This window comes from Eumetopias jubatus, unplaced genomic scaffold (genome assembly GCF_037043125.1).
Source record: "Eumetopias jubatus isolate StellerSeaLion01/CBP00866 unplaced genomic scaffold, mEumJub1_p1.0 scaffold_4, whole genome shotgun sequence".
NCBI classification, from domain to species: domain Eukaryota; kingdom Metazoa; phylum Chordata; class Mammalia; order Carnivora; family Otariidae; genus Eumetopias; species Eumetopias jubatus.
In genome coordinates, this window is record NW_028274810.1 from 89,792,438 (window position 1) to 89,808,250 (window position 15,813).

The window sequence follows — 15,813 nt, forward strand, 5'->3', positions numbered from 1 at the left end:
CTATGGCTGAGAGACCCTTGCTCGGGGTCTTGGAGTGAGTGAGAAACTGGGTCTGGAATAGACCTGCCTCCACATCCTGTGCTCTTTCCACTATGCGCCCTTTTGTAACCAGGCCACGGAGCGTGGAAGCTGCCTCAGCCATTACCCCTTCCTGCCGGCTCCTCAAAGACCCTTCCACCTGATCCTTGCCCTCCATTGGCCCCGCGCCCCAGGCCCCTGGCTCCCTCAGGCCAACTTCTCCAAACCCAGTCTTCCATCCCATTCCCCTTGTCGAAAGGTGTACCCAGACAGCTATCCATTGACAAGAATCAGTCCCACATACTAAGGTGTCAAGGGCTAGTTTCAGTAACTTAGTTTCAGTGGTTCCCTACCTTTCTGAATATAAGAATCCCTTGTCGGGGCGCCTGGGCGGCTCAATCGGTTGAGTGTCCGACTCTTGATCTCAGCTCAGGTCTTGATCTCAGGGTTACGTGCTTGGGCCCCACATTGGGCTCCACACTGGGTACTGAGCCTCCTTTAAAAAGGGAAGGAAGGAAGGACCCCTTGTCTTCTTGTATTAACTCTTTACTGTAGAAATTTTCAAACATACTCAAAAGTAGACTCGCCCAGCTTCAACAACTATTAATATTTTCCCAATCTTATTTTTTCATCTATTAGCCCTTTTTTCTGACTTTATGGAGAATTCGGAATTGTCACAGAGACAGAACAAAATGATAAACAACCTCCATTTACATGGGACCCAGTCCTGCCCTGGCCACATCCCCACCTGCTTCCCTGACTCTCATCTTATTTTGAAGCAAATGCCAAAAATCTGCTTAAATTCCCTAAAATGTTTTAAAAAGCAAAGTAAGGTCCATGCATTGCCATTTGTCAGTGTGTGTTTGGAGCCTCTTATGATTTCTCCTCCATCGTTTTTTGTTTCGTTTTTTGTGAACCCCTTGTTAAAGAAACCAGTGGTTTTTTTCTGTAGTTTCACATGGTCTGTGCTCACTGCCGCATTCCCCAGGCATGGCTTCACGAATTTCTCCATCTGCATTTCCCGTACATTAATAGTCGGATGTAGAAATTAGAAGTCCCGGGAGTTTTTTGTATGGGGTTGGTTTGTTGTTGTTTTGTGGGTTTTTTTTTTCATTTTATATATCATTTCATTAAATGTTTTAGGTGTAACTTGGCTTACTCGTTAAAATATGGTATTTTAATTTTCACATTTAATATGTAGTACATATAATTTAATCTTCTTTGTGGATATGAAAGCTCAAAGGAGCCAAGATTCTGTCCCCTCACGGGGGGACCCCTTTTTTTTAAAGATTTTATTTATTTATTTGACAGAGAGAGACACAGTGAGAGAGGGAACACAAGCAGGGGGAGTGGGAGAGGGAGAAGCAGGCTTCCCGCTGAGCAGGGACCCTGATGCGGGGCTCGATCCCAGGACCCTGGGATCATGACCTGAGGCGAAGGCAGATGCTTAACGACTGAGCCACCCAGGCGCCCCAACGGGGGGACCCCTTTTTAATGTCAGAGTTTCACTGACCTTCCCACGAAGTCATAGTTTTAGTATTGCTTGAGAAATTTGGAAAAGGACAAAAAGTTACCATGAATTCAAGAATGCTTTTTTGAAAAATTATTTATTTATCTGAGAGAGAGAGAATGAAAGAGAAAGCATGAGCAGGGAGAGGGAAAAGCAGGCTCCCCGAGGAACAGGGAGCCTGACGTGGGACTCAATCCCAGGACCCTGGGATCATGACCTGAGCCGAAGGCAGATGCTTAACCAACTGACCCACCCAGGCGCTCCACCATGAATTCGAAAATGCTTTTAAAGACTTTTGTGTCTTATTGATCATAACAGCTGCATACAGGTTGGAATGTGGTCATGCTAACCTGTGAGGCTTTTTTTTATTGGTCTCTAGTGCTTCCTGTAAGTGTCTCTTCATAGGGCCTGGGGAGTAACTCTGTGGATGTCCAGGGTCTGGGGTCCACAGACTAGAAATGAACAGGGGGTTAGAGTCTCAAGGTTTGGGTCCCAGGTGCATCTCTGCTACTTTGTGGCTGTGTGAGGTCAGGCAACTTCCTTCACCTCCCTGGGCCTCACTGACGCTTCAGCCAGATGGGAAGAAAAGCAACAACTGCCTTGTTGGGGTGCTGTGAGTCTTACAGGATGGATGTGAAGCTGCTTTACAAACTGTAAAGCCCCGTAAAAGTGTTGGTTTGTATTCCTTCCTTAGTTTGTTTGCATTTCCAATGAGACCTGGGGCAAGAAACTCATCCGAGCCTTTGTTCTGCCGTCCATAGGATGAGGAGGTAATGTTAGATTATCTCTAATATTCCATGATTTAGTCCTTTGGGGGACAACATCATGGTCCAAAGCAAAGATAGAAAATGGTTTTTCATTTCCTGTGCCAACTCTAGTTTAATTGATAGAGGCTACCTGCAGAGTAGTCTTAGCAGAATGATGAGCCAAATCCAGGGTCAATGGGAAAAATACTGAGATGGATTAATGATGCCACAAAAGTGGCGCCTATGCCCCATGTTATAATAGTCCAAAGGAGTGAATGTCTAATGGTGAAATTTAATCAGCAGCTCCCAAGGCCTTAGCTTTCGCTGCTCTGCTCCCTTGGCTGAGTCGCCATGGTTACCACAGCTGGCTCTGGGAAATCACAGGAATGAAGAATGGGTCCTATTGATGAATCCTAACCCAGGAGGGGGGCATGCAGAAGGCCTTTCCAAGCAGGGCAGCTGGGCATGGCCCTAGTGCAGCCATCTGTAGTCTTTGCCTGCAGAAAACACAAATCAGAGCCAGAGCACTGGGGGCGGGGGGCACGCCGGGGAAGGTAGGGGCACAAAGGGCAGCGCCACCAGCAGGCATTCAGGCTTTGTCTAGGGCCAGCCAGGCAAGGCTACCCAAAGGACTCCGGTTGGTTTTCCAAGTTTAGGCATATCCCTGACGGTCTTGTGTCTCCCCTGCCTCTGCCCGATGCCTGCCCAGGCTCCTGCATGGAGCCATTGACTCTGAGATTTGAGAGAGCTCACTACTAATCCCAATTCCAGTGCTTGAATCGTGCTCTACTACCTGAAGTCCTTGAATACTTCAAGTGGTGGGGAGCTCACTCTCTCCAAGGGTCGATTACTCTTCCTTAGGAACTTCTTCCTCTGAGCTGAAATTTGTTTCTGTCTCCCTAAATTCTACCTCTCAGGCCTGGGAATCCTCCTCTGGTCCAACTTGTGCAATCTATGTTCTCTTCAGTAGGCTAGCCTGTGGAGTGTTTGTGGTTGGGGCACGGCTGTCAACCCTATTGTTTTGGCACAGGTCTCTACCTGCCCCACCCCTGTTTGAAGGATGGTGAGGGGATATGGTAGAGGTGCTTGAGTTAGGGTTCAGATTCAGACGCAGAGCCAGTCCCCGGATCAAAGAAGCCATGTCGGGCGCCTGGGTGGCTCAGTCGGTTAAGCGTCTGCCTTCGGCTCAGGTCATAATCCCAGGATCCTGGGATCAAGCCCCGCATCGGGCTCCCTGCTCAGCGGGAAGCCTGCTTCTCCCTCTCCCTCTACTCCCTCCCCCCCTGCTTGTGTGCGCTCTCTCTCTCTCTCTCTCTCAAATAAATAAAATCTTAAAAACAAAACAAAGCAAAAAAACAAAGAAGCCATGTCTCTGAATGTCTGTGGGGCAGCTTGGTGGTAGGGAAAGAACATCAGCCCTGGATGTGGCCAGACCTGGGTTTCAGTTACAGTCCTGCCACTCTTCGGCATTATGCGACCTGACCGTCCCTGGACACGTTCCTTTCCCCAGCAGCTTCGTCTCTAAAATGCCAGAGGTGATGCCTTCCTCAGAGGCTGGCTGGAAGGGTGACAAGCAACATGGCTGGTGCAGCACAGGTGTTCACATGTACCATCTTGTCTGCCCTGTGGCGGAGGTTCTGTGTGACTGCCCAGGGGCCCCTCGGCACCTGTCGTTCACGCCTTTTGCTGAGCTGGATCCTTGCAGGGTGGGGAGAGGATCTTTAATTAGCTCCAGGAAGGTTGAGAAATTCCTAGCCAAATTCAGTTTAGTTTTGGAATAGGTAACATTATTGGCTATCAAATAATAATAGTGTTCTAAGCACTTTACCTAGGTGAAGTCATTTCATCTCCCCAACAACCCTTTGTAGTAGAAACTATTATCATCCTTATTTCAGGAATGGGGACGTTGAGGCACAGAGAAGTCACACAGCAAGTACCTAAGGGAGCTGGATTCAAAACCAGGTAGTTTGGGGCCAGCCCCATATGTTTGGCTGTGATGATTTATTGCGTCTCAACGGTAGAATTAGCCAGTGATCCCCAAACTTTAGCATATATCAGAGTCACCGGGAGGGCTTGTTAAACCAAATTGCTGGGCCCCACCCCTGGATTTCCTGATTCAGCTGAAGAATTGCATTTCTAACAAGGTCCCAGGTGATGCTGACGCTGCTGGTTCAGAGACCCCACTTTGAGGATTAAATAGACCCATCTGAATCCAGAGACTAATTTATTTTTTTCATCTATCCAATCTCAGACATGGGGAATGAGGGCTGATCTCATAGAGAGGCAGAAAGCAAACCACAGCAAGATTCATACTCATATTTTCCAAATGCCTCAAGCCTTGGCACGTGCTGCCATGACTGCGATCTCATGTAAGCTTCACCAGTAACTCTGAGGGTAAGTGGAGAATGGATTTTCTCCCCACATTCTATTATTTCCCTCCTATTTTAAAGAAGAGGAGATTTGGAGAACTGCTGTGCTAATATCGCCCAGGGAGGTAGTTTTGAGGAGACTAGGGCTAGAATCTCAGCTTGTGACTCCTCGTGCTATGGTGGCAGGAGTTCTGGAAACCAGGTGCCTTTCCCCAGATACCTTCCCATCCCCAGACTATGATCAGCATTTTCTCCTTAAAACTGTATTTCTTTAGCTTAAGTCTTTGCTGCATTATATCACAAAGGCTAAATAGATACTATTAGTCATTTATACCCCAGTGTGAATGTTCAGGTATTTTCTTGAGAAAAGGCTAATTAGAATTCTCCCCTCTTTGTGCCACTTCGGGCACTTCCGTGTTTATATGCCTGGGAGCGTCTTGAAGGAAGGGGCCATGCCTGGCTAAAATAGGCACAAGTAGATCCTTGTTGGAATGAACGAATGAATGCATGCATGAATGAATGGACGAACGAATGAAGGAAGGAACGTATGGACCATGTTCCTCTCCTTTCCCATTCTTCCCAGAGCAAGCCTCCGTCCTCTGGCAATCCTACCGTTTATACCACGCACTCCGCACACCACCTCACAGTGCAGTCTTAGTCTCTTTCCTGCCTGTCCCACGCCCACGGTCAGGCATCAGAACTTACAGTTTTCCCTGTTCCTCCTAAGCAGACGCGGTTCCGCTTCCCCTGGGCTCACGGCTGCCTTGTCCACCCTCCATTATAGCCCAAATCACATTGCAGGGATCAATTTACTTGGCTCTTTCTCTCCTTAGATAGTGATATCCCTGGAGGGCTGAGACTGGCTTTTACACAGAGTGCAAATGCATAGCAGGCACTCGATAACTAGTTGAATGAATGAATGAATGAATGAATGAATGAATAGCTGTGTGAACTTTGGTAGGGGCAGGAATGGTATCTTGCCAGGAAGCCATTTCCTGATATATGTCTGACAAGGGCATTGAGTGATAGTTTGTTGGTCATCGGGTGACCTGCCTGCGTGTGCCAGCTAGAGCTAGCTTCAGTCACAAGTAACAGTGTACCCAGCATCACATGGCTCATAGAAGATAGACATTTATTTCTCTTCCATATAAAAGAAGTCTGCAGATAAGTGGTCCAGGGCTGATAGGGTGGCTCCCCAGTTACCAGGGACAAAGCTACTACTTTGTTGCTCCACCATCCACAATATGTAGCTTCTACCTCATGGTCCAAGATGGCTGCCTGAGCTCTAGACATCATAAATGCATTCTAGCCAGGAGAAAGGTATGACAGAGGGTACCCTTTCCTTTTAACCCCTTTATCTTTTTTTTTTTTTTTCAGAGAGAGAGAGCGTGCGGGTTGAAGGGAGGAGCGGAGGGAGAGGGAGAGAATATCAAGCAGGCTCCATACTCAGAATGGAACCCAACATGGGACTTGATCTCACGACCCTGAGATCATGAACTGAGCAGAAATCAAGAGTCGGTCACTTAACAGACTGGGCCGCCCAGGCGCCCCTCCCCTTTGTTTAAAAACACATTTTTTTAGGGCACTGTTAAGTGCACAACAAAATTGAGTAGAAAGTACAGAGAGGGACGCCTGGTGACTCAGTCAGTTAAGTGTCTGCCTCCGGCTCAGGCCATGATCCCAGGGTCCTGGGATCGAGCCCCGTGTGGGGCTCCCTGCTCAGTGGGGAGTCTGCTTCTCCTTCTCCCTCCCCCCCGTCTCATGCACGCTCTCTCTCAAGTAAATAAAATCTTAAAAAAAAAAGTACAGAGTTCCCACATACCTCCCACTCCACAAACAACCTCCCTCATTATCACTGTCCCACACCAGAGGGGTACATTTGTTAGAATCAGTGAACCTACACCGACACATCCTTATGACCCCAGATCCACAGTTATGTTAGGGTTCAATTTTGGTGTTGTACATGTTATGAGTTTTGACCAGTGCATAGTGACACGTATCCACTGTCAGTATCATGCAGAATAGTTTGACGGCTCTAAAAATCCTTCATGTTCCACCTGTTTATCCCTCCCCCCACTGGCTACCACTAATCTTGTTTATTGTGTCCATTCTTTAGCCTATTCCAGAATGTCACATACTTGGAATCAGACACAACCTTTTCAGGTTGCTTCTTTCACACAGTAATATCCATTTTTTGAAAGATTTTATTTTTAAGTAACCTCTATACCCAGCGTGGGGCTCAAACTCACAGCCCCAAGATCAAGAGTCACATATTCCACCAGCTGAGCCCGTGAGGTGCCCTTCATAAATATACATTTAAGGTTCCTTCATGTATTTTGTGACTCGATAGCTCACTTCTTTTTAGTGCTAAATAATATTCCATTGTCTTCCAAGTTTTAGCTGTTATGAATAAAGCTGCTCTAAACATCCATGTGCACGTTTTCATGTGGGAATAGGTTTTCAGTTCATTTGGGTAAATACCGAGGAGTGCAGTTGCTGGATCATATGGTTAAGAGTATGTTTAGTTTTGTAACAAACTGCCAAGCTGTCTAGAGAAGTGGCTGTGCCATTTTGCATTCCCACCAGCAGTGCATGAGAGTGCATGTTGCTCCACATCCTCCTCAGCATTTGGTGTTGTCAGTGTTTTGGATTTTGGCCATTTTAATGGGTGTGTAGTCTCTCCCTTCCTTTTAAGAATACTTCTGGAAGCTGGGTGCCTGGGTGGCTCAGTTGGTTAAGAATACTTCTGGAAGCTAACAAATGAAATATCCATTATATGACATAGGTCAGCACTTAGTCATATGACTACATTTAGCTGCAAGGTAAACTGGGAATTGTAGCCTGTACTGTGAGTGGCCGAGTGGCCATCTGAAAAGTCAGTGTTCTTATTACCAAGGAAGAAGAGAGAATGGACACTGGGAGCCAACCAGCAGTCTCTGCCACACTGCAGGGAAGAGAGATCCTCTCAAACCAGCTTAAGCACGAAGGGGAATTTGTTGGGTGCATTCAGGGATATTTCATGAAGACCCAAGGACAGGAAGTGTGGAGGAGCCTCTCAGGGTGTGGGATCTGGAGATTTGCCAGAAACCAGAGCAGCCTCTTTCTTCTGCTTTTCAGGGGCAGCATGGGTCTCATTTGCTTCTTTTTATACATCTGCTTTGTTCTTTTCTCTTTGCGCATGGTGGGAAAGAGGTCCCAGCTTAAGTACTTCAGATCAATTAGCCAACTTCAGAGCCCAATTCCAAATTTCTTGGAGAGAGAAACTGTTTGGGCCAGCCTGGCTCAGGTGTCCATCCTGGTCCAGTCAACTCTGGCTAGAACAAACAGGGTAATAAAGGACCCACCTCTAGAGGGAAGGAGGGCACTTTTCCAAGAGTAGGTTACATGGGGTGGGGAGACTCCCCGAAAAGTATCTAGAGCATGAACATATACTTCTCAGGTCCATGTCCCAGGACTTTGCAAAACGTCCTTCATTTAGGTAAACAAATATTGGGTATTTTCTGTATGTTAGGCACATGGATCTGCCTTCTAGGGAGCTTTCTCTTTTTAAAAAAGATTTTATTTTGGGGGCGCCTGGGTGGCTCAGTTGTTAAGCCTCTGCCATCGGCTCAGGTCATGGTCCCGGGGTCCTGGGATCGAGCTCCGCATCGGGCTCCCTGCTCCGCGGGAAGTCTTCTTCTCCCTCTCCCACTCGCCCTGCTTGTGTTCCCTCTCTCGCTGTGTCTCTCTCTGTCAAATAAATAAATAAAATCTTTAAAAAATTTTTATTTTTATTTATTTATTTGCGAGAGAGTGCACGGGGTGGGGAGGGGCAGAGGGAGAAGGAGAAGCAGACTCCCCGTGCTGAGCATGGAGCCCGACTCCGGGCTCGATCCCAGGACCCCGAGATCATGCATGACCTGAGCCAAAATCAAGAGTCAGAGGCTTACCTCACTGAGCCACCCAGGAGCCCCCTTCCTGGAGTTTTCTAGGTCTCTTTGGAATTCATTCGTATCTGTGATCTGCACTGTCTATTGGAGTGAAGTCAGAGCTCCTTAAATTAATCATGTCTTAGCTTTCCCTTTCAAGTCTCAAGGTGAGGATCATGGGCTTTGATGAATGCACGTTTCCTCGTCTGGGTCTTTGGGAACTTTGGTGATGCCCGAGTTCTCCCCCTTGTCTTTGTTTCTCCGGTAGAGTGTCTGAGTTCTGTAGCTCATTTAGATATGGCCTCCTCTCCCCTCCATCTCCCTAATTCCTTGACATTTTTTCTTCAGCCCTGGGATGGGCCTCCATGTCCCAAACAAGAAATTTGTACTCAGGGAGGAGAATGTTAGCTTTCTAGTCCCTGTAGGAACAGGACTCAGAATTTGATGGCTCCTTCTAGCAGCAGCAGCGGGTGCTGATAATGACCACATGTACTGTTATTTGAGGACACGCTCTGGGCTTAGCACCAGGCGAAGCCCTTTATGTGCATCGTCTCATACATATAATCCTCATAACAGCCCTGAGAGGGAGGCATTATTTCCGCCCATTGTACAGATAGCTAATCAGGAAGCAACTTGCTGGGGGGGTCACACAGCATCTGGGCGCTGGAGCTGAGCTTCAAAACCAGATCCCTCTCCCTCCTGAGGCTTCCCACCTGCCCGAGGCTTCGGAGAACACTCCACATTGCCCCCAAGGTCTGCCCGGTGCGTGCCCTCCTGTGCGTATCCTTTCCGAATGTGTTTGCTAACTCCTGTCACGTTGAAGGTAACTCTTTGGAGATAAACTCTGATCCCTTTTTAGTCACCGGACAAAATAGGTGGGGCTGTGGCTGGGGGATGGGTGTGTGGCTGCAGCAGTGGCTCTGGGCCAAGCCCTGCTCTCTCTAGGCCCCAGTCTCTCCATTGGGGGCTCGGTCAGCCTTTCTCAGCCCTAACGTTCTATAATTTCCAGCTTCACTAAGCATTCCGTAAGGGGTCCATGAGGTTGGAGCTTCTGCACCCCACTGAAAGAGGAGATTTTGATCCCCGGCTGAACCCCCCTGCCGTCCCCCCGGCCCCATGGGGGGTAAATCGGGGGGGACTGGCTGGAGCCCCTCGGGGTAAATCAAGTGGGCTTAAGAGGAGAAGGCCTGCTTCTCCCCATCACATCTCCTGACCTCCCCCACCACCTGCTGTCTGTTCTGCAATCCACAGAGGTTGCTTGATGCCGCCCCCACAATTCTTTCCAGTCGGGGTTGAGTGTGGCCCCTTTGGCTTATTGAGCCCCGGATTTGATGAACAAGCATTCTACCATCTTTGAGATATGTCTTTGAGAATACAGAGATGTCCGCGTTCTCTCTGGTCTTTTGCTAAGCACTTTTGTATATATTTCAGATCACTACTTCTCTCTGCACCTCCAGGGGCCCATAGTATCATCTCCATTTTGCAAATAAGGGACCCAAGGCTCAGAGAAGTTAACAGATCTGTCTAGATCGACACACACACTAGTGCCAGAGTCAGCCTTCAAACCCAGGTCTGGCATTCCCCACTACACCACATGCCTCGGAATCGCTACATTTACTTGGCCTGCATTGGAGGTGGGGAGAAAAGTCTGTAGGTCTTCCTGGAGTGGTATGACTGATCTATGGTGTCCTATGTGGTCTGGGTGGAAGAGGGTGGTCTGTTCATGTTTGGGGGAAGAAACTTTATATGTGTGTCTGAAGGGTGGGATCATGGAGTCAGGCACCCCTCCCAGCTGAGCATCCCTGAACTCTGTCTGCATTTGCTTCCAGATCCTGGAAGGAGACCAGGCCATCTTGCAGAGAATAAAGAAGGCTGTGCGGGCGATCCACAGCTCCGGACTTGGTGAGTGAGCCTGCTTGATGCCCAGCCTGGCCAAGCAGCCCCTTCCCCAGCCCCAGCGAGGAACTGACTCTGCCTTTTCCTACCTCCACAGGCCACGTGGAGAATGAGGAGCAGTACCGAGAGGCTGTAGAGTCCTTAGGCAACAGTCACTTGTCCCAAAACAGTCACGAGCTGTCCACGGGCTTCCTGAACTTGGCCGTGTTCACCCGCGAGGTGGCTGCACTTTTCAAGAACCTGGTGAGGCCCTGTTCCTTTCTCAGGCAGCCCTTAGCCTAGGCTCGGGGTAAATCAAGTGGGCTTAAGAACCTGACTGTCCGGGGTTGCCCTGGACCTCTAGTCTCCCTTGACCTTGACCAACGACCCAGATCCCTTTCCAGTTCTGACCTCCCATTTGCATTCTTCTTCTTCTCTGCCTCCCCACCCCACATCTTCTCTCTCCTGCTCTCCCTCCAGCTCTGCCCTCCTCTTTCTCTTCATTGGTGAGTACCCAGCAGCAGAGGGAGGCTCACAGAGGGGAAGAGCCCCACAAAGAGAGGGCTCCCTGGAGGGAGTCTGGAAGAAGGGAAGGCCGACTCTGGGGTTCCTGTCTTCATGCCACCACCTCCCCTGACCCCTCCTGGTCCTCTGCTTTCCCAACTGCATCTGCCGTGTCCTCAGAGCCTGGAACCTACCTCCCCTCAGCAAGCGTCTTAGCTCCTGCACCTGCCCAGTGTCCTTAGGTTCTTGCCTGAGGTTTTTTTCCTGAGATACAAGCTCTTCCCACAAATGGGCACAGTTCTCGGTACCTCACGTGGGTTAACCCACCGAATCCTGGAGCATAGCTTTGTGGGTTTGGTTTTACTAATTGTCCGCACTTTACGGGCTAGGAAACTAGGGCATGAGGTCAAGCAACTTGCCCGAGCTCATATCGCTGGATTTGAACCCAGGGTGTCTAGCTCCAGCATCTGAACACAAGCCTGGCTGGAGCCCCTCGGGAGAGCCCAGCTCTCTCCAGGCTCCGTGGCTTGTGGACTGGCTTTCATGGCTCCAGTCCCTCCCTTGCCCAGTCCCTGGCTGCATCACCTCTGCCAGGCAGTTTGCTTGGTGGTTGAGCACCCGGACCTCGGACTTAGACGCAGACCTTGAATCCCTGCTCTGCTGCTCTCTAGGTGTGTGATTCTGGGCAAGTCACTCAATCTGCCTGGGCCCCATCTCTAAAGTTGGGCTAATAACGTTACCCACCTCACAGAGCTGTAATGAGGCTTACGCAAGTTAAGTGCCTACGCCGGAGTAAGCACTCAGGAAGTGTTTGCTACTATTGCATCTGTCATTATTATATCTCTTTGCATAGCCCCGCCTCTCGCACTGTCCTTTGTGTAGGTCTTTAGTGTTTGAGTTCAACTGAATTAGTGATTGCTTTTGTCTTTATCTCTCCTCCCCCTGTAACGGTCGAACTAGGGTTTGCTGAGGGGCTCCTCTGTACTGGGCATTGTACTGGGGGCTGGTGACACAGGAAAAAGTCAGGCTGTGCCTTAGAGAGCCACAGTCTAGTGGGCGAGGCAGGAACTGAGATGTGGGACGACACCAAACATGACCAGCAGTGTGGCACAAACTCAAGAACCCAGCAAGTTGGGTCAGAGGCCTGGTGCTGCCAAAGTTCAGAAAAGGGAGCGTCATGGGGCGCCTGGGTGGCTCAGTCCGTTGAGTGTCTGACTTCGGCTCAGGTCATGATCTCAGAGTTCTGGGACCGAGCCCCGAGTCAGGCTCCACGCTCAGCGGGGGAGTCTGCTTGTCCCTCTGCCCCTCCCCCCACTTGTGCGCACACACGCGCGCTCTCTCTCTCTTAAATAAATAAATAAAATCTAAAAAAAAAATGACAAGGGAAGATCAGCATAGGTCATGGGTAGGAGCAGTCAGGAAGGCTTCCTAGAGTAGGGGAGACCCAAGCTGTACCTTGAAAGGTGAGCTGGAATATCAGACAGGCAGTTGGGGCTGCCAAATGATAGAGACTCAATTCAAAATAGGATTTTTTTTTTCAAACTAGGATTTTTTAAACAAGGAATGCATTGGCCCTTGTAATGGGAAATCCAGGTATGCAACTGGCTTTAGGCTTCTTCTCTTTCTCGTAGATAGTTTCTCTCTGTGTCTGCTCGGTGGGCAAGATGGCCCAGCAGACCCAGATTCACAATATTGCCAGAAGAAAGACAGCCTTTCTCCCATGACTTTGGCCGAAAGTTCCAGGAAGCATCCTGATTGGCTGGCTTGAATCATGTGCCTGACCCAATCACTACAGCCCGAGGATGGGGTACTCTGGTCAGCTCTGACTCCTGTGTTCGCCCCATGCTACCACCGAAGGGTTCCCCACATGATAGGGGGAGACAAGGAGCTAGCCGGATACAAATGACAGATGGGCACTTCAGAATCGAGGTCTGAGGGGACAGGTGAGGGTGCTCGAGGCAAAGGGCCAGAGATGGGACTGACCGTGGATGTCCCTAGAGCTCGGAGGTGATGAGGCTGGTTAGTTGGGGGGGGGGGGTAACAGCTCTTATGGGAGATCGACTCCACCACCCCTGCTACCCTCCGCTCTCACCTCTGTTCCCCCCCACCTCCTCTCCCCCCAGTGCCATCCGTTGCCTCCTGATGCTGTGTCCTAGCCCCTTGGGGCTGGACAGATGGTCACCCAGGGTGGGGTGTGGGGGTCTCTGCTCTTTCCAGGTTCAAAACCTGAACAACATCGTCTCATTCCCCCTGGACAGTCTACTGAAGGGGCAACTGAGGGACGGACGACAGGTGAGTTCCCATTTGGGGAGTGGGGATGCCCAAAGGTGGTGGGAGGGAACGAGAGAGTGGTGGGCAGGAGACCAGAGGGGAGGCAGGGCTGGGCTGAAGCCGGAGGTCAAGTGGGGCTGTCACAGTGGGAGTGCTGACTCCATATTAGGGACCCTCAGGCTGGGAAGACCTGGCTCTGGCGTCAGCCGAAGATGGCTGACCTACTATCTGCCTGAGCCCTTTGTGAGATAGCCCACGAGGTGGGCTCCGTGGGCACTGTCATCCCTGTTCTGCAGCGGAGGAAACCCGAGGTTCAGGGAGTTGGGGAACCTGCTTACAGTTCATACAGCTGGTTGGTGGAGGAGCCAGGGTGGGACCTGGGGCTCCTAACTCCCAGGCTTGGCTCCTCTCTGCACCTGGCAGCTCCGGTCTCTAGGCAGAGCAAAACTCAAAGAAAGTGACAGAATAATCTCCCTGAGAAATCTGCCCCAGAAGGCCCTGGGGAGAAGCTGTCCTCCCCCCAGAGGCTTCCCTCTTGCCTGAGGCCGGTCACCAGCCTGGGAACCACCCAAACCAGCCATGCAGCTTCCCCCCCCCCCCCCCCAGGGCTGACTAGGGCAATTCTGAAGGGTGTGAGCAGTCCTGCCTGATGAGGCTTAGGCAAACTAGGCCAAGGATCAGCCAGGTCTCACTGGCTTGCTGTGTGGCCTTGGGTAGACTTCTCAGCCTCTCTGTGCATATGTCCCTCGTCCCTCTACCCGTACTCTTCCTGTTGAGAGCACGATCTAGTACCAGGCAGGAGGAAGGGGTGGGATAAAGTTAGGGGAGGAGTCTGACCTTCATCTTCCCATCCTTATCCTTATGGTGATCTCCATCTTCTGAGGGAGAGGACTTAGGGCAGACCCCAAAAATCTTCCCACACCTCGGGCCAACGCCCACCAAACCCAGCTGATTCTCAGCAACTATGGGAGGAGGTTAGGTGGGTGAAGCGTCTCAGCCCTGAGAACGGGGCCAGTTGGGTCTATTGGCGGGGGTGAGGTTTACAGTAAGTGCTCTGGGGGTGTAGGGGTTAGTTGGAGCATGGCTCTGAGCAGCATAGGTGAGCACGAAAGTGCAGGGTCACCTTAAAGGTAGCAAAGTGGACTGTGGATTCCAGACCCCAAGCGCCCCTTTGGGCAAATTGTTCTTTTTAAAACCACAGGATTCCAAAAAGCAGCTGGAGAAGGCGTGGAAGGACTATGAAGCCAAAATGTAAGTGGCTGCGGTCAGGGTGGTTTCCCCAGGGCAGTAATGCTGGTCTTGCAGCAGGAGGCTAGACACTGGGGAGAACTTCAGTGCTGCCCGAACATGTCACCCAAAAGCGCACAGCATCTCACTCTCTAGAGGCATTTTACGGGGGGTGATTTATGCCCAGGCCTGATGGAAGTCCGGGGGTTGGACTGCGAGACCACCAAAGGGAAGCAGTTGGGAAGGGACCTCAAGATGCTGCTCTCAGAGGCCCATCTGCTCCGTGGTTCCGGACGTGGGCAGCTACCATTTACTGAACACCTCTGCGTGTCAGCCACTTAATCCTCGTGACTACCCAGCCCTGTTTGGGAGGGGTTCGCGTCCCGATTGTCAGAGAAGGAATTGGAGGCTCAGATGAGTTAAGTCACTTGCCCAAGGCCACACAGCTAGGCAGAGGTAGAACTGGGATTCATGCTCCTTGATCATCTTTCTGCAACACCAGGTGGTATCTCTCAACATTTTGGTGGACATAGAGGAGAGAAGGAGTCAGTGTCCTACCCGGGCCTCTTGGGTTCACCACACGATACTCGGGACCTCTCACCAGCTACGGGGACATCACAGGGACAGAAGAACCCAATTCCCCCAGAACAGAGACTCCTCAGGCTCTGTCTGCAGGACTCTTCCAGGGCTCGGCCAGGCTCACCATACCTCAGAGCACTGTTGGCTGTTTGTAAAATTTTGTTTTCGCTTGCATTTTGCGAAAGCAGTATCTGTCCATTGTGAATAACTTAGAAAATAAGGAGAAGCAAAAGAAGAAAAAAATTTTAATTATCCTTGGGAGAGGATTAGGGCCACATGGGGACTAGCCACTACTTCTCTGTTGTTTGAATATTTTTACATAGTATGGGGGCACACTCTGTCGTTTTATCACTTAAAAACGAGGGGGGAGGGGAAGCTACTGAAACCAAGAGGAAAATTCTTAATTTCCAAGCCTCAAGTAGTAACATCTTTCTAGTCATTTTTCTTTTTAAAGATTTTATTTATTTGCTTGACAGAGAGAGAGTGAGAGCACAAGCAGGGGAAGCAGCAGAGGGAGAGGGAGAAGCTGGCTCCCCGCTGAGCAGGGAGCCAGACCCAGGGCTCAATCCCAGGACCCTAGGATCACAACCTAGGCTGAGTGCAGACGCTTAACCGACTGAGCCACCCAGGCGCCCCTTTCTAGTCATTTTTCTATATATAAAGAAATATTTTTGCAAAACTGAAAACATAATAATCATACTGTTTTGTTTTGTTTTGTTTACTTAAAAATACAGCCTGACCATCTTTCCACACTGTTACATATTCTTATACAATGTCACTTAAATGGGTGCAAACATATGCATGAT

General features: G+C 50.0%; 1 protein-coding gene across 1 annotated transcript in view; it reads left to right on the plus strand.

Moving 5' to 3' along the window:
* ASAP3 (ArfGAP with SH3 domain, ankyrin repeat and PH domain 3) overlaps positions 1 to 15,813 on the plus strand; it is a 47,676-nt gene that overhangs the window by 14,456 nt on the left and 17,407 nt on the right. Inside the window, 4 exon segments of the mRNA XM_028090839.2 lie at positions 10,381 to 10,453; positions 10,545 to 10,690; positions 13,148 to 13,222; positions 14,403 to 14,452. Coding sequence (XP_027946640.1) covers positions 10,381 to 10,453; positions 10,545 to 10,690; positions 13,148 to 13,222; positions 14,403 to 14,452 — 344 coding nt within the window.